General features: G+C 50.9%; 1 protein-coding gene across 3 annotated transcripts in view; it reads left to right on the top strand.

Annotated features, from left to right (window-relative positions):
• UNC5B (unc-5 netrin receptor B) overlaps positions 1-14,397 on the top strand; it is a 59,883-nt gene that overhangs the window by 16,867 nt on the left and 28,619 nt on the right. The window contains exon 1 of one of the 3 annotated variants that reach the window (XM_063164251.1): positions 3,140-3,244. The exons of the other annotated variants lie outside the window; for them this stretch is intronic. Within the exon in view, the coding sequence (XP_063020321.1) occupies positions 3,175-3,244 (70 nt within the window). The 5' untranslated portion in view covers positions 3,140-3,174. Of the gene's footprint in view, positions 1-3,139; positions 3,245-14,397 lie in introns of those variants that run through there. 3 annotated transcript variants of the gene reach the window in all.

The raw sequence follows: 14,397 nt of genomic DNA, 5'->3' as shown, positions 1-14,397 counted from the left end.
GCACTTTTCCATGCACAGCAGAGGAGTCCCAGTGGCCGCTGTTTTCTGTGGCAGGGAGGTGACAAGTGGGGAGCTGTCTTTGCAAGTCCTCTGTAATGCTAATGGAAGTGCAGGTTGGCTTTTTGCTGTTGTTGTTTGGGGTTTTTTTATTTCCCCCCTGCCCCTCCCTTGCCGAGGACTAACCAGGGAACACTTGTTGGAGGATAAAATTAAAAAGCCCGTGGTGGTTTATTTTGAGGGCAGTGTGTTTGCTTTCACTTCATGCTGGAGGGAATTGCTCTGCTGCTGTCAGCAAATAAATAAAATAAGAGCTTTGTTTTAAATTAGACTTTCTTCTGGTAGCTAATTAGGCGAGCTGATACCTGCAGTTGCATTACCTAGGCACCGACTGTACCCAGCATATTTGAGGCATATGGCTGCTGTCGGCAGCTTCTAAACTTCATTAGCCCCTCATTATGATTTTTTAAAATATCCCCTTAATTGGCTGCGAATTCCCTGAGGCTCTGATGGCATCAGGACTCCTTCCCTGAGAGGCTCAGGGATGAAGCTGGGGGATGCTGTCCGGCATGGGGTACACTGCGATGCTTCCCAGCCACCGAGGGCAAACTTTTGGGTTCCTAATTGTGAAAATGAACACTCCGAGCTGGTTTTGGGTGTTAAGAACATGCAGGCCTCATGCCGTGGGGGGAGCTGAGGGAGCGCCAGGCTGGAGCCGCGGCTCCCGTCCCACCTGGAGGGAGCTTGGCTGTGTCTCTGCTCCCCTCCTCGCCGCTGCTGTGGGCTGGCTGGAAGTTCCTGTCGGTCCTGTTGGGGATGGGGATGAGCCCCGGGCAGCTGCAGAGCCGGGGGCTGAGCAGAGCCTGCCTTCCTCCTCCTCAGAGCAGAGCCCGCCGCCCTCATCCTCAGAGCAAGAGCCTGCCTTCCTCCTCCTCAGAGCAGAGCCCGGGGCCCTCCTCGCCAGGGAGGAAGGCTCTGGGGTCTCCTCGCCAGAGAGGAAGGCTCTGGGGTCTCCTCGCCAGGGAGGAAGGCTCTGGGCTCCCATCCCACAGGAGGGACTGCGAGGGTGCCCAGGCTGAGCCCTGAGGGCTCGGGCTGGTTTGGGAGCGGCTCTCAGCTCTCACCCGGCATCTTTTGGGCTGAGATCATCAGGAGTCCATCCCTGAGGGGCTGCCCCTGGCCGGGATGAAGCTGAGCGTTGCTGTCCGGCATGGGGTACACGGTGCGGTGCTTCCCAGCCACGGAGGGCAAACTTTTGGGTGGCTAATTGTGAAATGAGCACTCCGAGCTCTTTTTGGGTGGAGAGGACGGGGCTGTCCCGGCTGTCGCCCCGCGTCCCCCGGCTCCTGCCTGGGGCATTCCCAGCTGGGCTCCCGGCTCTGTGGGCTAATGAAGCAGAGTCATTATTATCCCCGGGGATAATTACCGGCCCTTGCGCAAGGCGGGGGCGCTTCCGACCCCTCGGGCCTTGCCGGGAGCCGGGGCTGGGCCCTGAGCCCCGCGCACCCCTCAGTCAGTCCCCCGGCCCTCCCCGGCTCTGCTCGCTGCGGGCAGGGGCCAGGGGAGGGGGTTCTTCCTCCCCCTCCTCCTCCTCCTCCTGCCCCCATGCCGCATTCCTGCTCGGGAGGAGATAAGGATCCAGTCTGGCGCCGGGGTTTCAATGCGCTCCCTGATTATCGGCAGGCGCCGGGCAGAGCCCCGGGCAGCGATAAGTGGGGAGGGGGCTGCCCTGCTCTTCCAGCCCACTTAAAAGCCTTTTCCTTTACTTTCTTTCTTTCTTTTTTTTTGGTGTGGTTTTTTTTTTGTTTTTTTTTTTTTTTTTTGCTTGTGCACCCAGGGCTGCTGGGGCCTCACACGCTGCGCTTGTGTGGGGATGGAGGGGGACGAGGGAAAGACGTCCCAAGCTCAGCAGCTGGGTTCACAAAATCACTGAATAATTTGGGTCCGAAGGGATTGTAAAGCTTAAAACCATGGGCAGGGACACCTTCCCCTATCCCAGGTGTCTCCAAGCCCTGTCCAGCCTGGCCTTGGACATTTCCAGGGATCCGGGGGCAGCCACAGCTTCTCTGGGCACCCTGTGCCACGGCCTGCCCACCCTACAGGGAAGCATTTCTCCCTAATATCCAATCTAACCCTGGTCTCTGACAGTCTCCCATTGTCCTGTTCCTCCAGACCCTTGTCCAAAATCTCTCTCCAGCTCTCCTGGAGCCCCTTTAGACACTGGAAGGGGCTCTGAGCTCTCCCTGGAGCCTTCTCCTCTCCGTGTGACCCCCAGCTCTCCCAGCCCGGCTCCTTGCAGAGGTTCTCCAGCCCTTGGAGCATCTCCTTGGCCTCCTCTGGACTGGCTCCAGCAGCTACAAGTCCTCCTTGTGCTGGAGGCCCCAGAGCTGGACACAGCTCTGCAGCTTGGGAAAGCCACCAGAGGTCATTGAGTCTCAGCATTTGGGCACAAAGATGTCACCCCCAAGCACATGGGGATGCTTTCCTCCCCTGGGAGGGGGGGACATGTGTGTCCAGCATCACCTGCTGCAGGCACTGTGTCCGTGGGACACTGCCTCTTCTCCTTCCAGATGTTGCATTGCACATCTGGGCCTCCCACGTTCCTCACCAGCCCCCTGCAGCTCTTCAGCCAAGGTCCCTTCTGGGTTTAGGGGCTCAGGGCAGGGTCTTTATCAGCTGGGTGAGCCCTCCACGGGACAAAAGCTCTTATCGTGTCGGTGTCAGGGCTGTGGCATCTCTGTCTGTGTGCAATTAAACCCCATGTGTCTCCTCTCTGCCAAGGAATCTGGAGGCGAGGGAAGAGCCTTATCTTCCTGATGGTGGCTGGAATGCTCTTGCAGCCCAAAGGCATTTGTCTGCTGTGCTAATGCTGGGGATAAAGAAAACCAAAAAAAAACCCAAACTCAACAAACCCAGGGAGTTTTGCCCTCTCTTTTCACTCTTAAGCTTATAAATAACAGTGCAGCATCCTGGGGAAGGGTGGTGGGGTTTGGGGTTTTTTTTCCTAAAGTTTTTTTCCTCCTCTAAGTGTAACTCTGGGCTGATATCCCAGGAATGTGATCCCTGGTGCTTGTAAAAACCCAGCTTCTGGCCTCCTCCTTCCTTCCCAGCATTAAAGAGCCAGGCCTTGGGGATGAACTGGTGGGATCTCACATCCACTGGGATACTCCACAACGCATGGGGCCTCTGGTTTCCGCTGTGAGCTCTCTGAAGCTTCCTGCATTAATATTTGATGCTTCTCCTCGGGGTGAGCATTAACAAGAAGTGAGCACCACCAAAAAAAAAGTGCTTTTTTTTGGTTTTAGTGGAGGGGAGAGAGAAAGAAGGAGGGGAGAAAAGCTGAAATGCAATCGTTTTTTATGGCTTTCCGGAAGGGCTTGGATGTGGCTTGGACAGCATCGGGTCAGGAGCAGAAGGAGCAGATAGCCCCAGATCCTCCCTGCCTACTTGCATCTTTCCCTTTCAGGTCGTAAATATAAAACCACTACTTGAAAAACAAAAAGCTCGTTAAGCTGTCAGCGGGCTCCCTCTCGGAGGGTCGTAAATGTGTCTCTGAGCAGTGGCTTTTGTTCCTGTCATGGCTGGGCTCAGGAGCTGGGGCTGCAGGGAGGGAGGGAGGGAGGGAGGTCCGTGCCCATAGGGCTGCTGCTGTGGGGCTCTGACCCCACCGACATCCCGCTGCCGTCCCCTTAAGGCTCCCCATCTCTTCTTGGTCTTCCTTGTGGACCTCGAGGTACGAAGGTGCTCCAGTGGGGCAGGATTGCGTGAAAACCGCCAATCACTTGTTTTTAAAATTTTAAAAAGTTTAATAAAATGGTTATAAAAATAATAATATAATTAGAGTAATAATAATTTGGACAATTTGGATTAGGACAATAGGAGACAGCAGAAACAAAGAGTTACAGACAGTCCAGGTACCTCTTTCTGGGCAAAATGAGCCTGAAAAAGGAGCCACGTTAACAGAGGATTAACCCTTAAAAGCAACAGCCTGTTGCATATTCCTACACCTCATCCATGATGCATAAATTCCATTCAAGCACAGGATTCTGTCTGGGCAGTGTCAGCTCCTTCCTCTGAATCCTGACTGAGTCTTCAGGGCTGAGCGAGGCGGGAAGAACTTGATAATGGAGCAATAAATTCTCTTTCTCTGAAAGATTTGGGTGTCCTGTGGCTGCTATCTGGTGCGAGTCTTCTCTTAAAAAAAGTATCTTACATAGCATAGTTTCTATTTTAACATTATGTTATATCCTAAAACTATATGTAACACACTACTTAAGAGAATGAATACAGCATAACTTTCTAATATAACCCATATGATATTCATTTGAATATTTGCGAAAAGCCAATCAGAAAATACGCATTTTTCACAACTGGAAAGATGGGTGCTGCAAACAACTCGATGGGTGAGGGTCTTCAGGAGAAATGGGTGCTGATGTCTGCAGAATGGGGTTTATGTTTGTAGCTTACAGAACCCAGGCAGTCTGAACTCCTGAGCTGCTGCCCATTGCCTTCTCCTGGGAGGCGCTCTGCACGGGGCAGCCAGGAGAGCTGGTTGCTGTTAGGACTGAGCCAAACTCAGGTTGTTCCCATGGTGGGGTTTTCCCTTTGTCCCTAGATATGCAAAACAACTTTGGGGATCCCGATGTGGGGACAGAGAGGGAGGAGATGCAGGGCTGGCACCGATGTGACCCCACGAGTGCCGGGAGGCTGCTGGTGGGTGCAGGAGCAATCCGCCCTGGTGTGGGAAGGATACCAGCATTTTAGGGCCTGTTCTGCTTCCAGAGGGGGATTTTCCATGCTGAGAATAAGGACCCTCGTCCCTGTGATCTGGTTGTCATTTAGGGCCCCGGTGTTTCTCCTGCAAGCAGCCACTCCCGCATTAACATCTAATTAGCAGCAGCTTAAAAACCCCCACGCCTGAACTGCCTGAACCGGCAGGAGAAAGAAAAGGGTGAGGAATTAAAGATGCAAAAGACCTGTTAGATCATCTGGTCCTTCCTTTGGGATTGTTCCGGCGGTGTTTTGTCCAGTCTTGTTCAAAAAGTCTCCAGGGCCATTACGGCTTCCCTCAGAGGGCTGTTTCATTGTGTACCGAGAGAAACCTTCATAAATGTAAAAGCTTTATACAATTGAGGTAAAAGAAACAGATTGAGTCATTGTATTGTTCTTTGTAATCAGCTTTGCTGTTCATTAATTTCCTTCCCAAAGCCTTATTTAGGCTGGGAATCTGAGAGAAAGAGCACGTGTGAGGGATGGTGGGAACAGGCTGCTTGGCTCTGGTGGGCTCCTGTGCATCACCCCGCTCTCCCTGACAGCCTGAATGTGTTCAGACACCTCCAGGAGCCCTGGCTGCCCCTGGGCTGGCCCAAATTCTGCTGCAAAGACGGGGATAGGTTCATCCTGCAGCGGGGTCTGGCTCTTCTGGGCAGCTCCTGATGCTGGAGCTTTCTCATGTAGCTGGTTTGAGGTGACAGCACACAACAAAGGCTACAGGTGGGCATCAGCTGGTGCAGAAATGAACAGAAAAGAGGAGGCACAACGCTCAGCCTTGTGCTGCAGTGGCTCGGGGCTTTGGGAGCCGTGCCCTTGACTGCAGGCTGTGCAGTGACACGGCATGGGACACGCAGCATCCCTCTGTGTCCCTGACACATCAGATGCTTTTTGCTGGTGGCGTGTTCTGGGTGAGGCTTCTTTAATTAGGTCTCTCTATCCTTCCGTGTCCCAGTGTGTGTTTGCTTTTTTAACCTTGCCAGCCTGCTGGATAATTTTTTCCTTTAATGTGCCTTGTTTGTTTCCCTTTCCAAACAGTGTCCTTCCTCCTTTGGTATTTCAGGGGAAGGTGTCCCTGCCCTTGGCAGGGGGGTGGAATGAGATGATCTTTAACATCCCTTCCAAGCCAAACTGTTCTGTTATTATTTTCTTTCCTCCCTGTTTTTCTCCCATCCTCGTCCCTAATGCTTCCCCAAATCCCTTGCATCGTGTCTGTGCTCTTCCAAGGGGAGGTGCTCCACACTCAGGCCAGCTGCCAGCATGGCCCAAGTGATGTGTCCTTGTCCTTCCTGTCCTTGTGGGACACCTGGGCCACCAGCAGTGTCCTTGGAGGCGCTCAGCGGTCTCACGTGCAGTAAAAGAGCAGCAGTGCCAGATGTTGCACAGCCAGCTGCTGCTCCTTCTGCAGCGTGGTCCAGCCTTGGACCAGCTTTAATCCTCGCCACTGGAATGCCCCAAGTGCTGATCCTGGGCTCTGCCAGAGGGAATGGCAGAAGAGGAGTTTTGGGGAGAGTTGAGGGTTGTTTGTTGAGCTGGGGGGATCCCAGCCTGTCTGAGGAGCTGAGGGAAGCTGGCTTGCCAGGAGTTTGGTGCAGCAGTGAAGGATCAGTGGCATTGCTCCAGGTGGCTGTTTGCATTTCCTGCCTGGAAATGCAGCTGCAGTTGCACGGAGGAGACAGAAGTGATTCCTGCTGTGATCCACATTGCTCCTGAGCGTCACTTCTCTTTCCACCACACCTTCCCTTGCTGTCTAAGGGCTCTGTGGGCTCTCTTGCAGCCCCCTTTCCTTCCCCCAGAGCACCCTGTTGGCCGTGGGCGGGTGCGGAGGGAAGCTGTGGGGAATTCCCAGTGAGGAGAGCCGGGGCTGATCCTGCCGAGCCAGCTCTCCTCGCTCACAGCCCTGCTGGAGCCTTCCCAAACATCAGCCCTGCAGCCTCGCCAGGCTCCCCAGCTCTGGGCATGGGGAGGAACCTTTCTCAGGGCTGGTCTGTGGTGCTCAGAGCCCTGGACCACAGCATCTTGAAATTCTCAGGGCATCCTTTATTGCCCAGAGCCTTTCTCAGGGCTGGCCTGTGGTGCTCAGAGCCCTGGAACAGGGTGTCCTGCACTGCTCAGGCATCCTTTATGCTCAAAGCCCTATTGTAATACCATTTCTGACTCCTTTTTTAACCTGATTCAAGTACAAATACATTTCTTTCAAGTGTTTTCGCTTTCTTTTTTCTTTCTCAGGTGGTCTACACCGCTGTTTCACTCTCTGCATCTGCTTTAGCCTGTAACCCTATTCAAGGGATGTTCTGCAATGCTCAGGGGATGTCCTGAGATGCTCAGAGCCCTTTTTGGGAGGGAGCCCTGCAATATTCAGAGCCCTGGATCAGGGATCAATATTGATCAGCCCTGGATCAATATTCCTTGCACTGTTTAGGGCATCCTTAATTCTCAGAGCCGTTCTTGGAGATTCCTGTGGTGCTCAGGGGATGCTCAGAGCCCTGGACCGGGGTGTCCTGCGCTGCTCAGGGTATCCTTTATGCTCAAAGCCCTGTTCAGGGGATGTTCTGCAATGCTCAGAGGGTGTCCTGAGATGCTCAGAGCCCTCTTTGGGAGGGAGCCCTGCAATATTCAGAGCCCTGGATCATCTTGCACTGTTCGGGGCACCCTTAATGCTCCGAGCCCTTCTCGGAGGTCCCTGTGGTGCTCAGGGGACACCCAGAGCCCTGTGCCAGGGTGTCCTGTGCTGCTTGGGGTGTCCATTTCCCCATTTGGAGCAGAGATTTTTGGGCCCTGCCCTGGCTGGGAGCTGTGGGAGCAGGTACCCGGAGCTGTGCCGGCGCAGCCGGGGCCAGATGTTTCCCAGATGTTACTCACTTCCTGTCTGGCCTCTCCGCATTTAGCTTTTTATGTACTTGTTTGTTTTGGACTACAAACAAAATAAAAAGGGTTTTTATAACCCTGTTCCCGTGGGGCTGTGAGTTCAGGATATAATCTGGAGTCTATTCACTATTGTCTCAGTCCCCCCTTGCCCTCAGTGCCGTCCCTGGGCACGCACAGCCTCACTCAGCCTCACGCTCTGCTTTTGTTAAAATCCTGTTTTTCCCACATGACGTCTTCCCTCCATGGACCGTTTTTCCTCATGACCCCTTCCAGCTCCCAGGGAAGCACGGGGAATATCACTGGGCAGCTTGGGATGGGGGCTAGAGGAGGAAACACCACGTTTCTCAGCCCCAGCCTGTCACTGTGTTGTTAGGAGGGCTCTGCAGAATACCTGTGGTGACACCCAGCATCCTGCTGGATTGCATTTGTGAGGAATTGTAACCACCTTGCCTGGCTGAGGATGTTTGGAGAGTGAAACAGCCGTGTAGACCATCTGAAAAAGGAAAAAGAAAGTGAAAACATTTGAGATAATATGTTTGTACTTGAATCAGGTTAAAAAAGGAGTCAGGAATGGTATTACAAAATGGAATTAGGGGTTGGGGGGGTGAAAAAAATTATCTAAAAGTATTGTTGCGGCATGCCAGGAAGTTCTGGTAATCACTGTGACAAAGCCATGGAGTTTTTCTCTCTGGAAAAGATGAGGATCAGAATCTGTTTGGTGGATGATCCTCTCTTCCTGTCCCCCTGGATCTGGGGGCATCCACTGTAACACCAGCCTGGCTCAAACAAAATGAACCTGGCAGCTTCCCATCCAAATGTGTGTGCTCAGCTCTTTCTGCTCTCCTCACACCTCATTTATATTTTTTTTTTCTGCCTGTTGGGGTTAAGGCCCCTTTTCCTCTTTTCTTTCTCCTTCGCTCTTAATTGCCTGTTAAATAATTTAAATATTTAGGACTAAAGGGCTTCAATTATCCATTAATTTACATTAGTAATTTATATATCAGGCTGAATGGACACAGTGTTAGTGTAATGGGTCCCTGTGGACTGGCAGCAAGGGGGCTGCAGTGCGTTTTCCTGGAAGCATGGATGTTTCCTTACCCTCCCAGCCTGGATGTCAGGCGTGTGAGAGGCACCCCTGCTGTGGGGTCTGGGGTCCCATCTCCTTGGGATGGAGGTGTTTGGGTTCCAAAAGAGCATTTTTGGGTTTTTTCACTGTGCGTGTAGGGAGCTGGGTGTGTTGTGTGTTGGTGGAAGCATGGAATGGTTGGGATTGGAAGGGACCTTCAAGGGATTTTCCAGCCTCCCTGCCACTGTCCCAGGGTGCTCCAAGCCCCATCCAAGTGGCCTGGGACACTGCCAGAGATGGGACAGCCTTGGAGCCCCGTGTCCCCTGGCCAGTGCCAGCTGGCTCTTCCCCCAGGACGGGGATGGGGCAGCATCTTTTTTCCTGTGTTCAGAAAATGTCTGGGGAGGATTTTGGGGTTTCCAAGTGCTTGTACACGTTTGGTTTGACCCCAGCCCAGCAATGGGCTAGCTGGCAGTCCTGGTGACAAGTCATTGCCAGTGGCATTGCCAGTCCAAGCAGGAATCCTCAGGATCCATCCCTGATGGGCTCAGGAATCAGGGGCAGTGTGAAAAATGCCAGTCACTTGTTTTTAAAATTTTAAAAGTTTAGTAGTAATAAAATGGTTATAAAACTAGCAATATAATTAGAGTAATAATAGTTGGAACAATTGAGATTAGGACAATATGAGACAATAAAAACAGAGTTATGAACAGTCCGGGTACCTTTTCTGGGCAAAATAAGCCTGAAAAATGTCCCACGTTAACAGAGGATTAACCCTTAATAGCAACAGCCTGTTGCATATTCATACACCTCATCCATGATGCATAAATTCCATTCAAACCCAGGATTCTGTCTGGTCAGTGTCAGCTTCTTCCTCTGAATCCTGACTGAGTCTTCATGGCTGAGCAAGGTGGGAAGAAGTTAATTTCTTCTGATAATGGAGCAATAAATTCTCTTTCTCTGAAAGATTTGGGTGTCCTGTGGATGCTACCTTCCTACAAGTCCTTTCTTTTAAAAAAAAACACCTTACAGAGCATAGTTTCTATTTTAACATTATGCTATAACCTAAAACTATATGTAACACACTACTTAAGAGAATGAATACAGCATAACTTTCTAACACAGCACATATGACATTCATTTGAATATTTGCAAAAAGCCAATCAGAAAATACACATTTTTCACGGGCTGCAGGGCAGGGCAGGAGTAAATGGGAGCCGGGGCTGGCCCGGAGCAGAGGTCGCTCAATGACTCCCATTACCCGCAGCACAGCGCCCGTGGTTAAAGCAATTAGTGCCAATCGTTTATGGAAATGCCGCCGCTGCGGGACAGCCGGGGGAAAAGGACGGGCTGGTGGGCACCGGGATTTTCCCCTGCTTTTTCCATGACGTTCCGTATGGGTGACCCTTTGCCCTTGCTCCCCTGAGAGTTTGTGGATCACCTAGAAGCCCAGGATGCTGTAGAGAGATGCCCAGGATGCTGTGGTGGGATGCCCGGGATATTATTGTTTACAACTATCAGTTATTGTTTACAGTTAGTTTCTGAAGCCTCTCAGCTTCTCAAGATAAAAATCTTAGCGAAAAGATTTTCGTAAAATATTTCAGTGACACCCAGTATGCTGCACAGGGATGCCCAGTGTGGGGTGTCACTCACTCGGGGTCACTAAATGTGGGTGTGTTTGAGGATCCCCAGTATGAGGGAAGAGATGAGAATCTTGACTCCATGTTTCAGAAGGCTGATTTTTTATTTTATGATACATATTACATTAAAAGAAAATGATATATGAAAACTGTACTAAAAGAAAGAGAGAAAGGAAACATCAGAAAACTAAAAAAAGAGTGATAACAAAAAACTGCTGCAGAGGGATGCCCTGCAGTGTCTCTGCCCTCAGAGGTGCCCCTGAGCCCTGCAGGAGCCGTTCCACTGCTGTGCCTGGCACGTCCTGCACCCACCAGAGCCATGCTCAGCGTGTTTGTCATGGAATTCAACATGCCAAACTTCATTTTACTTGGCAGCATTGCGTATTTTGAAGGTCAATTTTTACCAATGCCTTGGGGTCTCAGGGTGTTGGTATCAATACCGACAGAGGGAGAGGATGGTGTGGGAGGAAGTGTTGGCTTGTTGCAGCATCAGCAGGGATGCTTCCAGGGGAGTCCCACCCACAGAGGGTGGCACAGACCCCCAAAACTGGGGCATTTCCAGCCTGGTACCCATGCTGAGACAAAAGGGATGCTTGTGGGAGTTTGGGCCACCCTGGAGTTTAGTTTGGAATGGGTGTGCCAGAGGACAAAAGGAGGAAAGAGAAGCTTGGTGGTGTGGGAGCACGGGCTCTGTCCAGAGAAGAAAAGGTGGAAATTCCCAGTGGTGAGAAAGGAAGAAACCTGTGGCGACACAGGGTCCCGTGGAATTGAAATGCCAGAGAGGGGAGGAGGGTGCCAAACAACACCAGGAAGCTCTCGAAGGCTCCCCACCTCCCTGGAAATGGAGCCTGAGGAGAAAAGGCTTTGTTTTTTGTGGGGTTTTCCTTCCGTGCTCCCCAGAAAAACCCCCAAACCTCATGGTTTTATCAAAGCACAGCTTTTTTCCTCTGCATTAAAGCAGGTGTGAGGTGCTGGGAGCCCAGCTGGCTGCGGGGTTTAGAGGGAAAGGAATAAAACTGATCAAGGTAATGGCTGAAATCCTTTTGCCACTGGCAGGACACCTCTCTTTGTGCCACAGAGGGGAAGCCACGATGGGCTTGAGGTACCTGCCCCCATCCCACCTGCTCCTGGCTTCAGGGATCAAATCCTAGCCCAGAAAAGGGGATGGGGAAGCCTTGTCATCTGAGCTAGTCTCACTGGTGCTTTGGGGGCTTATTCTTTAATAAGGATATTGCTGAAAGAGGGGGGAGAGAGAGAAAAATCTTAATATTTGACATTCAGCATCAGCAGGGATTATTTTTTTTTCTTAAATCTTTTTCTATCCCCGTTTCTCCCCCTCCCCCCATTTTTTCTTTCTATTTTCCCCCGCAGTAAAACGAGAAGGGAAGGAAAGGGCAGAGATAGGACAACAAAAAGCAAAATATTTCCAGCCTCCATTTGTGGTGACTGTTTTGTTGTTGTCGGGGCTTTTTTTTTTTTATCATGGCAACAAATCTGAAAGATTAAGGGCAACTTTAAAGACTGTTTAATAAAGGGACCTTAATCAGCCTCTCCTGTGATGTTCCTCCCCCAGATGAATTAATGGGGAATTAGAGGCACGGAGTGGACCTTTTCCCTAGTTGTTCTTTTTTGTGATTAAATAATAATATTAATAATAACATGATGATGAAAATGATGTCAGACCAGGGCAGCGTTGCTGGCAGTGCCTCCCTGGGCTGGGCTGAGGGCGGGAGGTGATGCTGGGCCGGCTCGGGTGGCACAGGGAGCCCCGGGAGCTGCAGCAGAGGGATGCTGCTCCCAGCCCACGCCTGCCACCGAGCGAGCTGCGGGAGAAGAGTGGGAAAAGCGTCGGGAAAAGTAGGGCAGCAGCTGGTGAGGGGCTGCAGGAGAGAGAGGCTGGCTGGAGGCGGCGGGGAGCGTCCTTCCAGCCAGCCCTGGCTTCCCGCGAGGAGAGAGCGGGTGAGAGAAAGACAAAAAGGATGGGTGGAAAAAAAACCCTCCCAAAACCAAACACAACCCTCCCCCCCAGCTCTCTGTTCCTTTTGTACTGCTCTTCCCTCCTCTGCTGCCTCAACTTTTTGCTTTACCTCGTTCGGCTTCCTCGGGGTGGGACGTGCTCAGCCACCTCCTGGATTTTGGGACTGAAGTGCCACCACCCAGGAGTACCAAACCTTGTGGGCCACTTTGAGAAGGTCTGTCAGGGCTGTCCCCACTTCAGTGGGTTGCTCAGAGGGTGAAAGCTGCTCCCTCCAGCCCGTGGTCCTGTGGGATGTGCGTGCCCAGGGAGGGATGCCTGGTGGGCAGCAGAGCATCCCTCTCTTCCCGAGGAGCACTGGCAGGTTCACAGCCTTTCCCACTGCTGCTGCTGTTTTAAAGTCACTTTTTGTGCCCAAAGTCGCCTCCAGATTTGCACGTTCAGGAGAAAAAAGCAAACCCACCCATTGCAAAACAGCCTCCTGAAAGTTGCACTCTCAAGGGGAACGCTGGGGAATTTACATTTTGAAATATGTATGCAATTTGGGTGAAGGGGAAATCGCTCTCTGTCTGCAAAAGCGTGGACTTTCTTTCTCCCAGAGTTAGCATTTTTCCAAACTGCAGTGCTCAGTTGAACAGGAGACTCTTTTTAAAATTATTTTTTTATTTCCTTCTCTGCGTTTTCCAAGGAGAGCTCGCAGCTTCCAGTTGGAGTTTGCTGCAGTTTGAAGGATAATTAATAATTCTTTGGACTTTCTGGCGTTAACCAGGGCAACAAGTCCCTGTTTGTTCCGTGTTTTCTTCTCCCTTCTCTCTTTTCTTGTTGAAATGATTATTCTTTTCACAACAGGAGCCCAGCACACGCTGTACATGTGAATAAACAGCGCGTTACCGCCCTCTCCGCTGCTGGGGCTTTCCTTTCATGGGCCAAAGCAAATAAATAAAAAGTTCATATAATTATTATATCCATTAAAAACAACGCTGTTGCTCAGTAAACAGAACAAACCCGACAAGAAGACCGTGACAATGGAATTAAAATAGCACAAAGGGAAGTGTCTGTGCCCGTAACAAGAACCAGCGCTAGATGAAATTTGGAGATAGTTTTCCAACAAAACTGCTTCCCTGAAGGGAATGTATAAAACAGCACAAAAGAAGCCAGCACAATAGAGTGTAACAGGGATTTGCTGCATAATTCCTCCTCCTTTTTTTCTTCCTTTCTTTCTTTTTTTTTTGATTTGAATTCACTCTGTTTTCCGTGGGTATTTACAGGGATCCGCGCGGCTCACGGCGCCGCTGAAAGCAGAAATGAGGAACAATTTACACCAATCTGCCTGTGTCGTGTTGTAAATCCATTTAATGAAAAATGAAGAGATTTTTACCATAAGGGATCTCAGCTGTTTACACTTCTCAGGAGGCTTCTCCTTTGATTATCATAATCATAAAGATAAACAAAAGAGTAGTGGCTCCATAAATACTCCAGTGTAATGCATAACCAACAAGATAAATCTCTCTCTTTCCAGCTCCCAGGATGGGAGGTGCTGCCAGAGCCTGGGTGTTTCTCTCCTTAGGGGATTGGGGATGGTTGGAATTTGGGTTGGACTCTTAGCTGAGGCTGGCAGGAGCACAGGGATGCAGTGGTGGGATGCCAGGATGCTCAGTGGGATGTGTAGGGATGCTGTGGTAGGATGCCCATGATGCTGAGATTGGATACCCTATGTGAGGTCACCCTGCCTTAGTTTACCTCTCAGGCTGCTTTGCCAAAACCCGACCTGAGGATTTAGCTAAAAAGTCGATATATTTTTATATTTATTTATATAAGTGAGGTAACTTTTGATCAACAAGGCTGTTACATGCAGGAATATCTGTGGGGCTGCCCAGCTCCTCCTGCCCACCCTTTTCTCAGCACAGACTTTGCTTTCTTTTTTCCTTTCCCTGTCCCCATCGAGTCCTGGTTTAATAGAGATATGCAGCCAGGGAGGCCAGCTGCAGGCTCTTCCTTTGGCTGGGAGAGCAGGAATCTGCTTATTTTCTTTTATTTCTTTCCAAGGGTGTAATTAGGGCTGGCTGGGTGCACCCCCTCAT

This window comes from Melospiza melodia, chromosome 9 (genome assembly GCF_035770615.1).
Source record: "Melospiza melodia melodia isolate bMelMel2 chromosome 9, bMelMel2.pri, whole genome shotgun sequence".
Taxonomy (NCBI): domain Eukaryota; kingdom Metazoa; phylum Chordata; class Aves; order Passeriformes; family Passerellidae; genus Melospiza; species Melospiza melodia.
The sequence above is the reverse complement of the archived record's forward strand: the minus strand, read 5'-3'. Positions and strand labels throughout refer to the sequence as shown.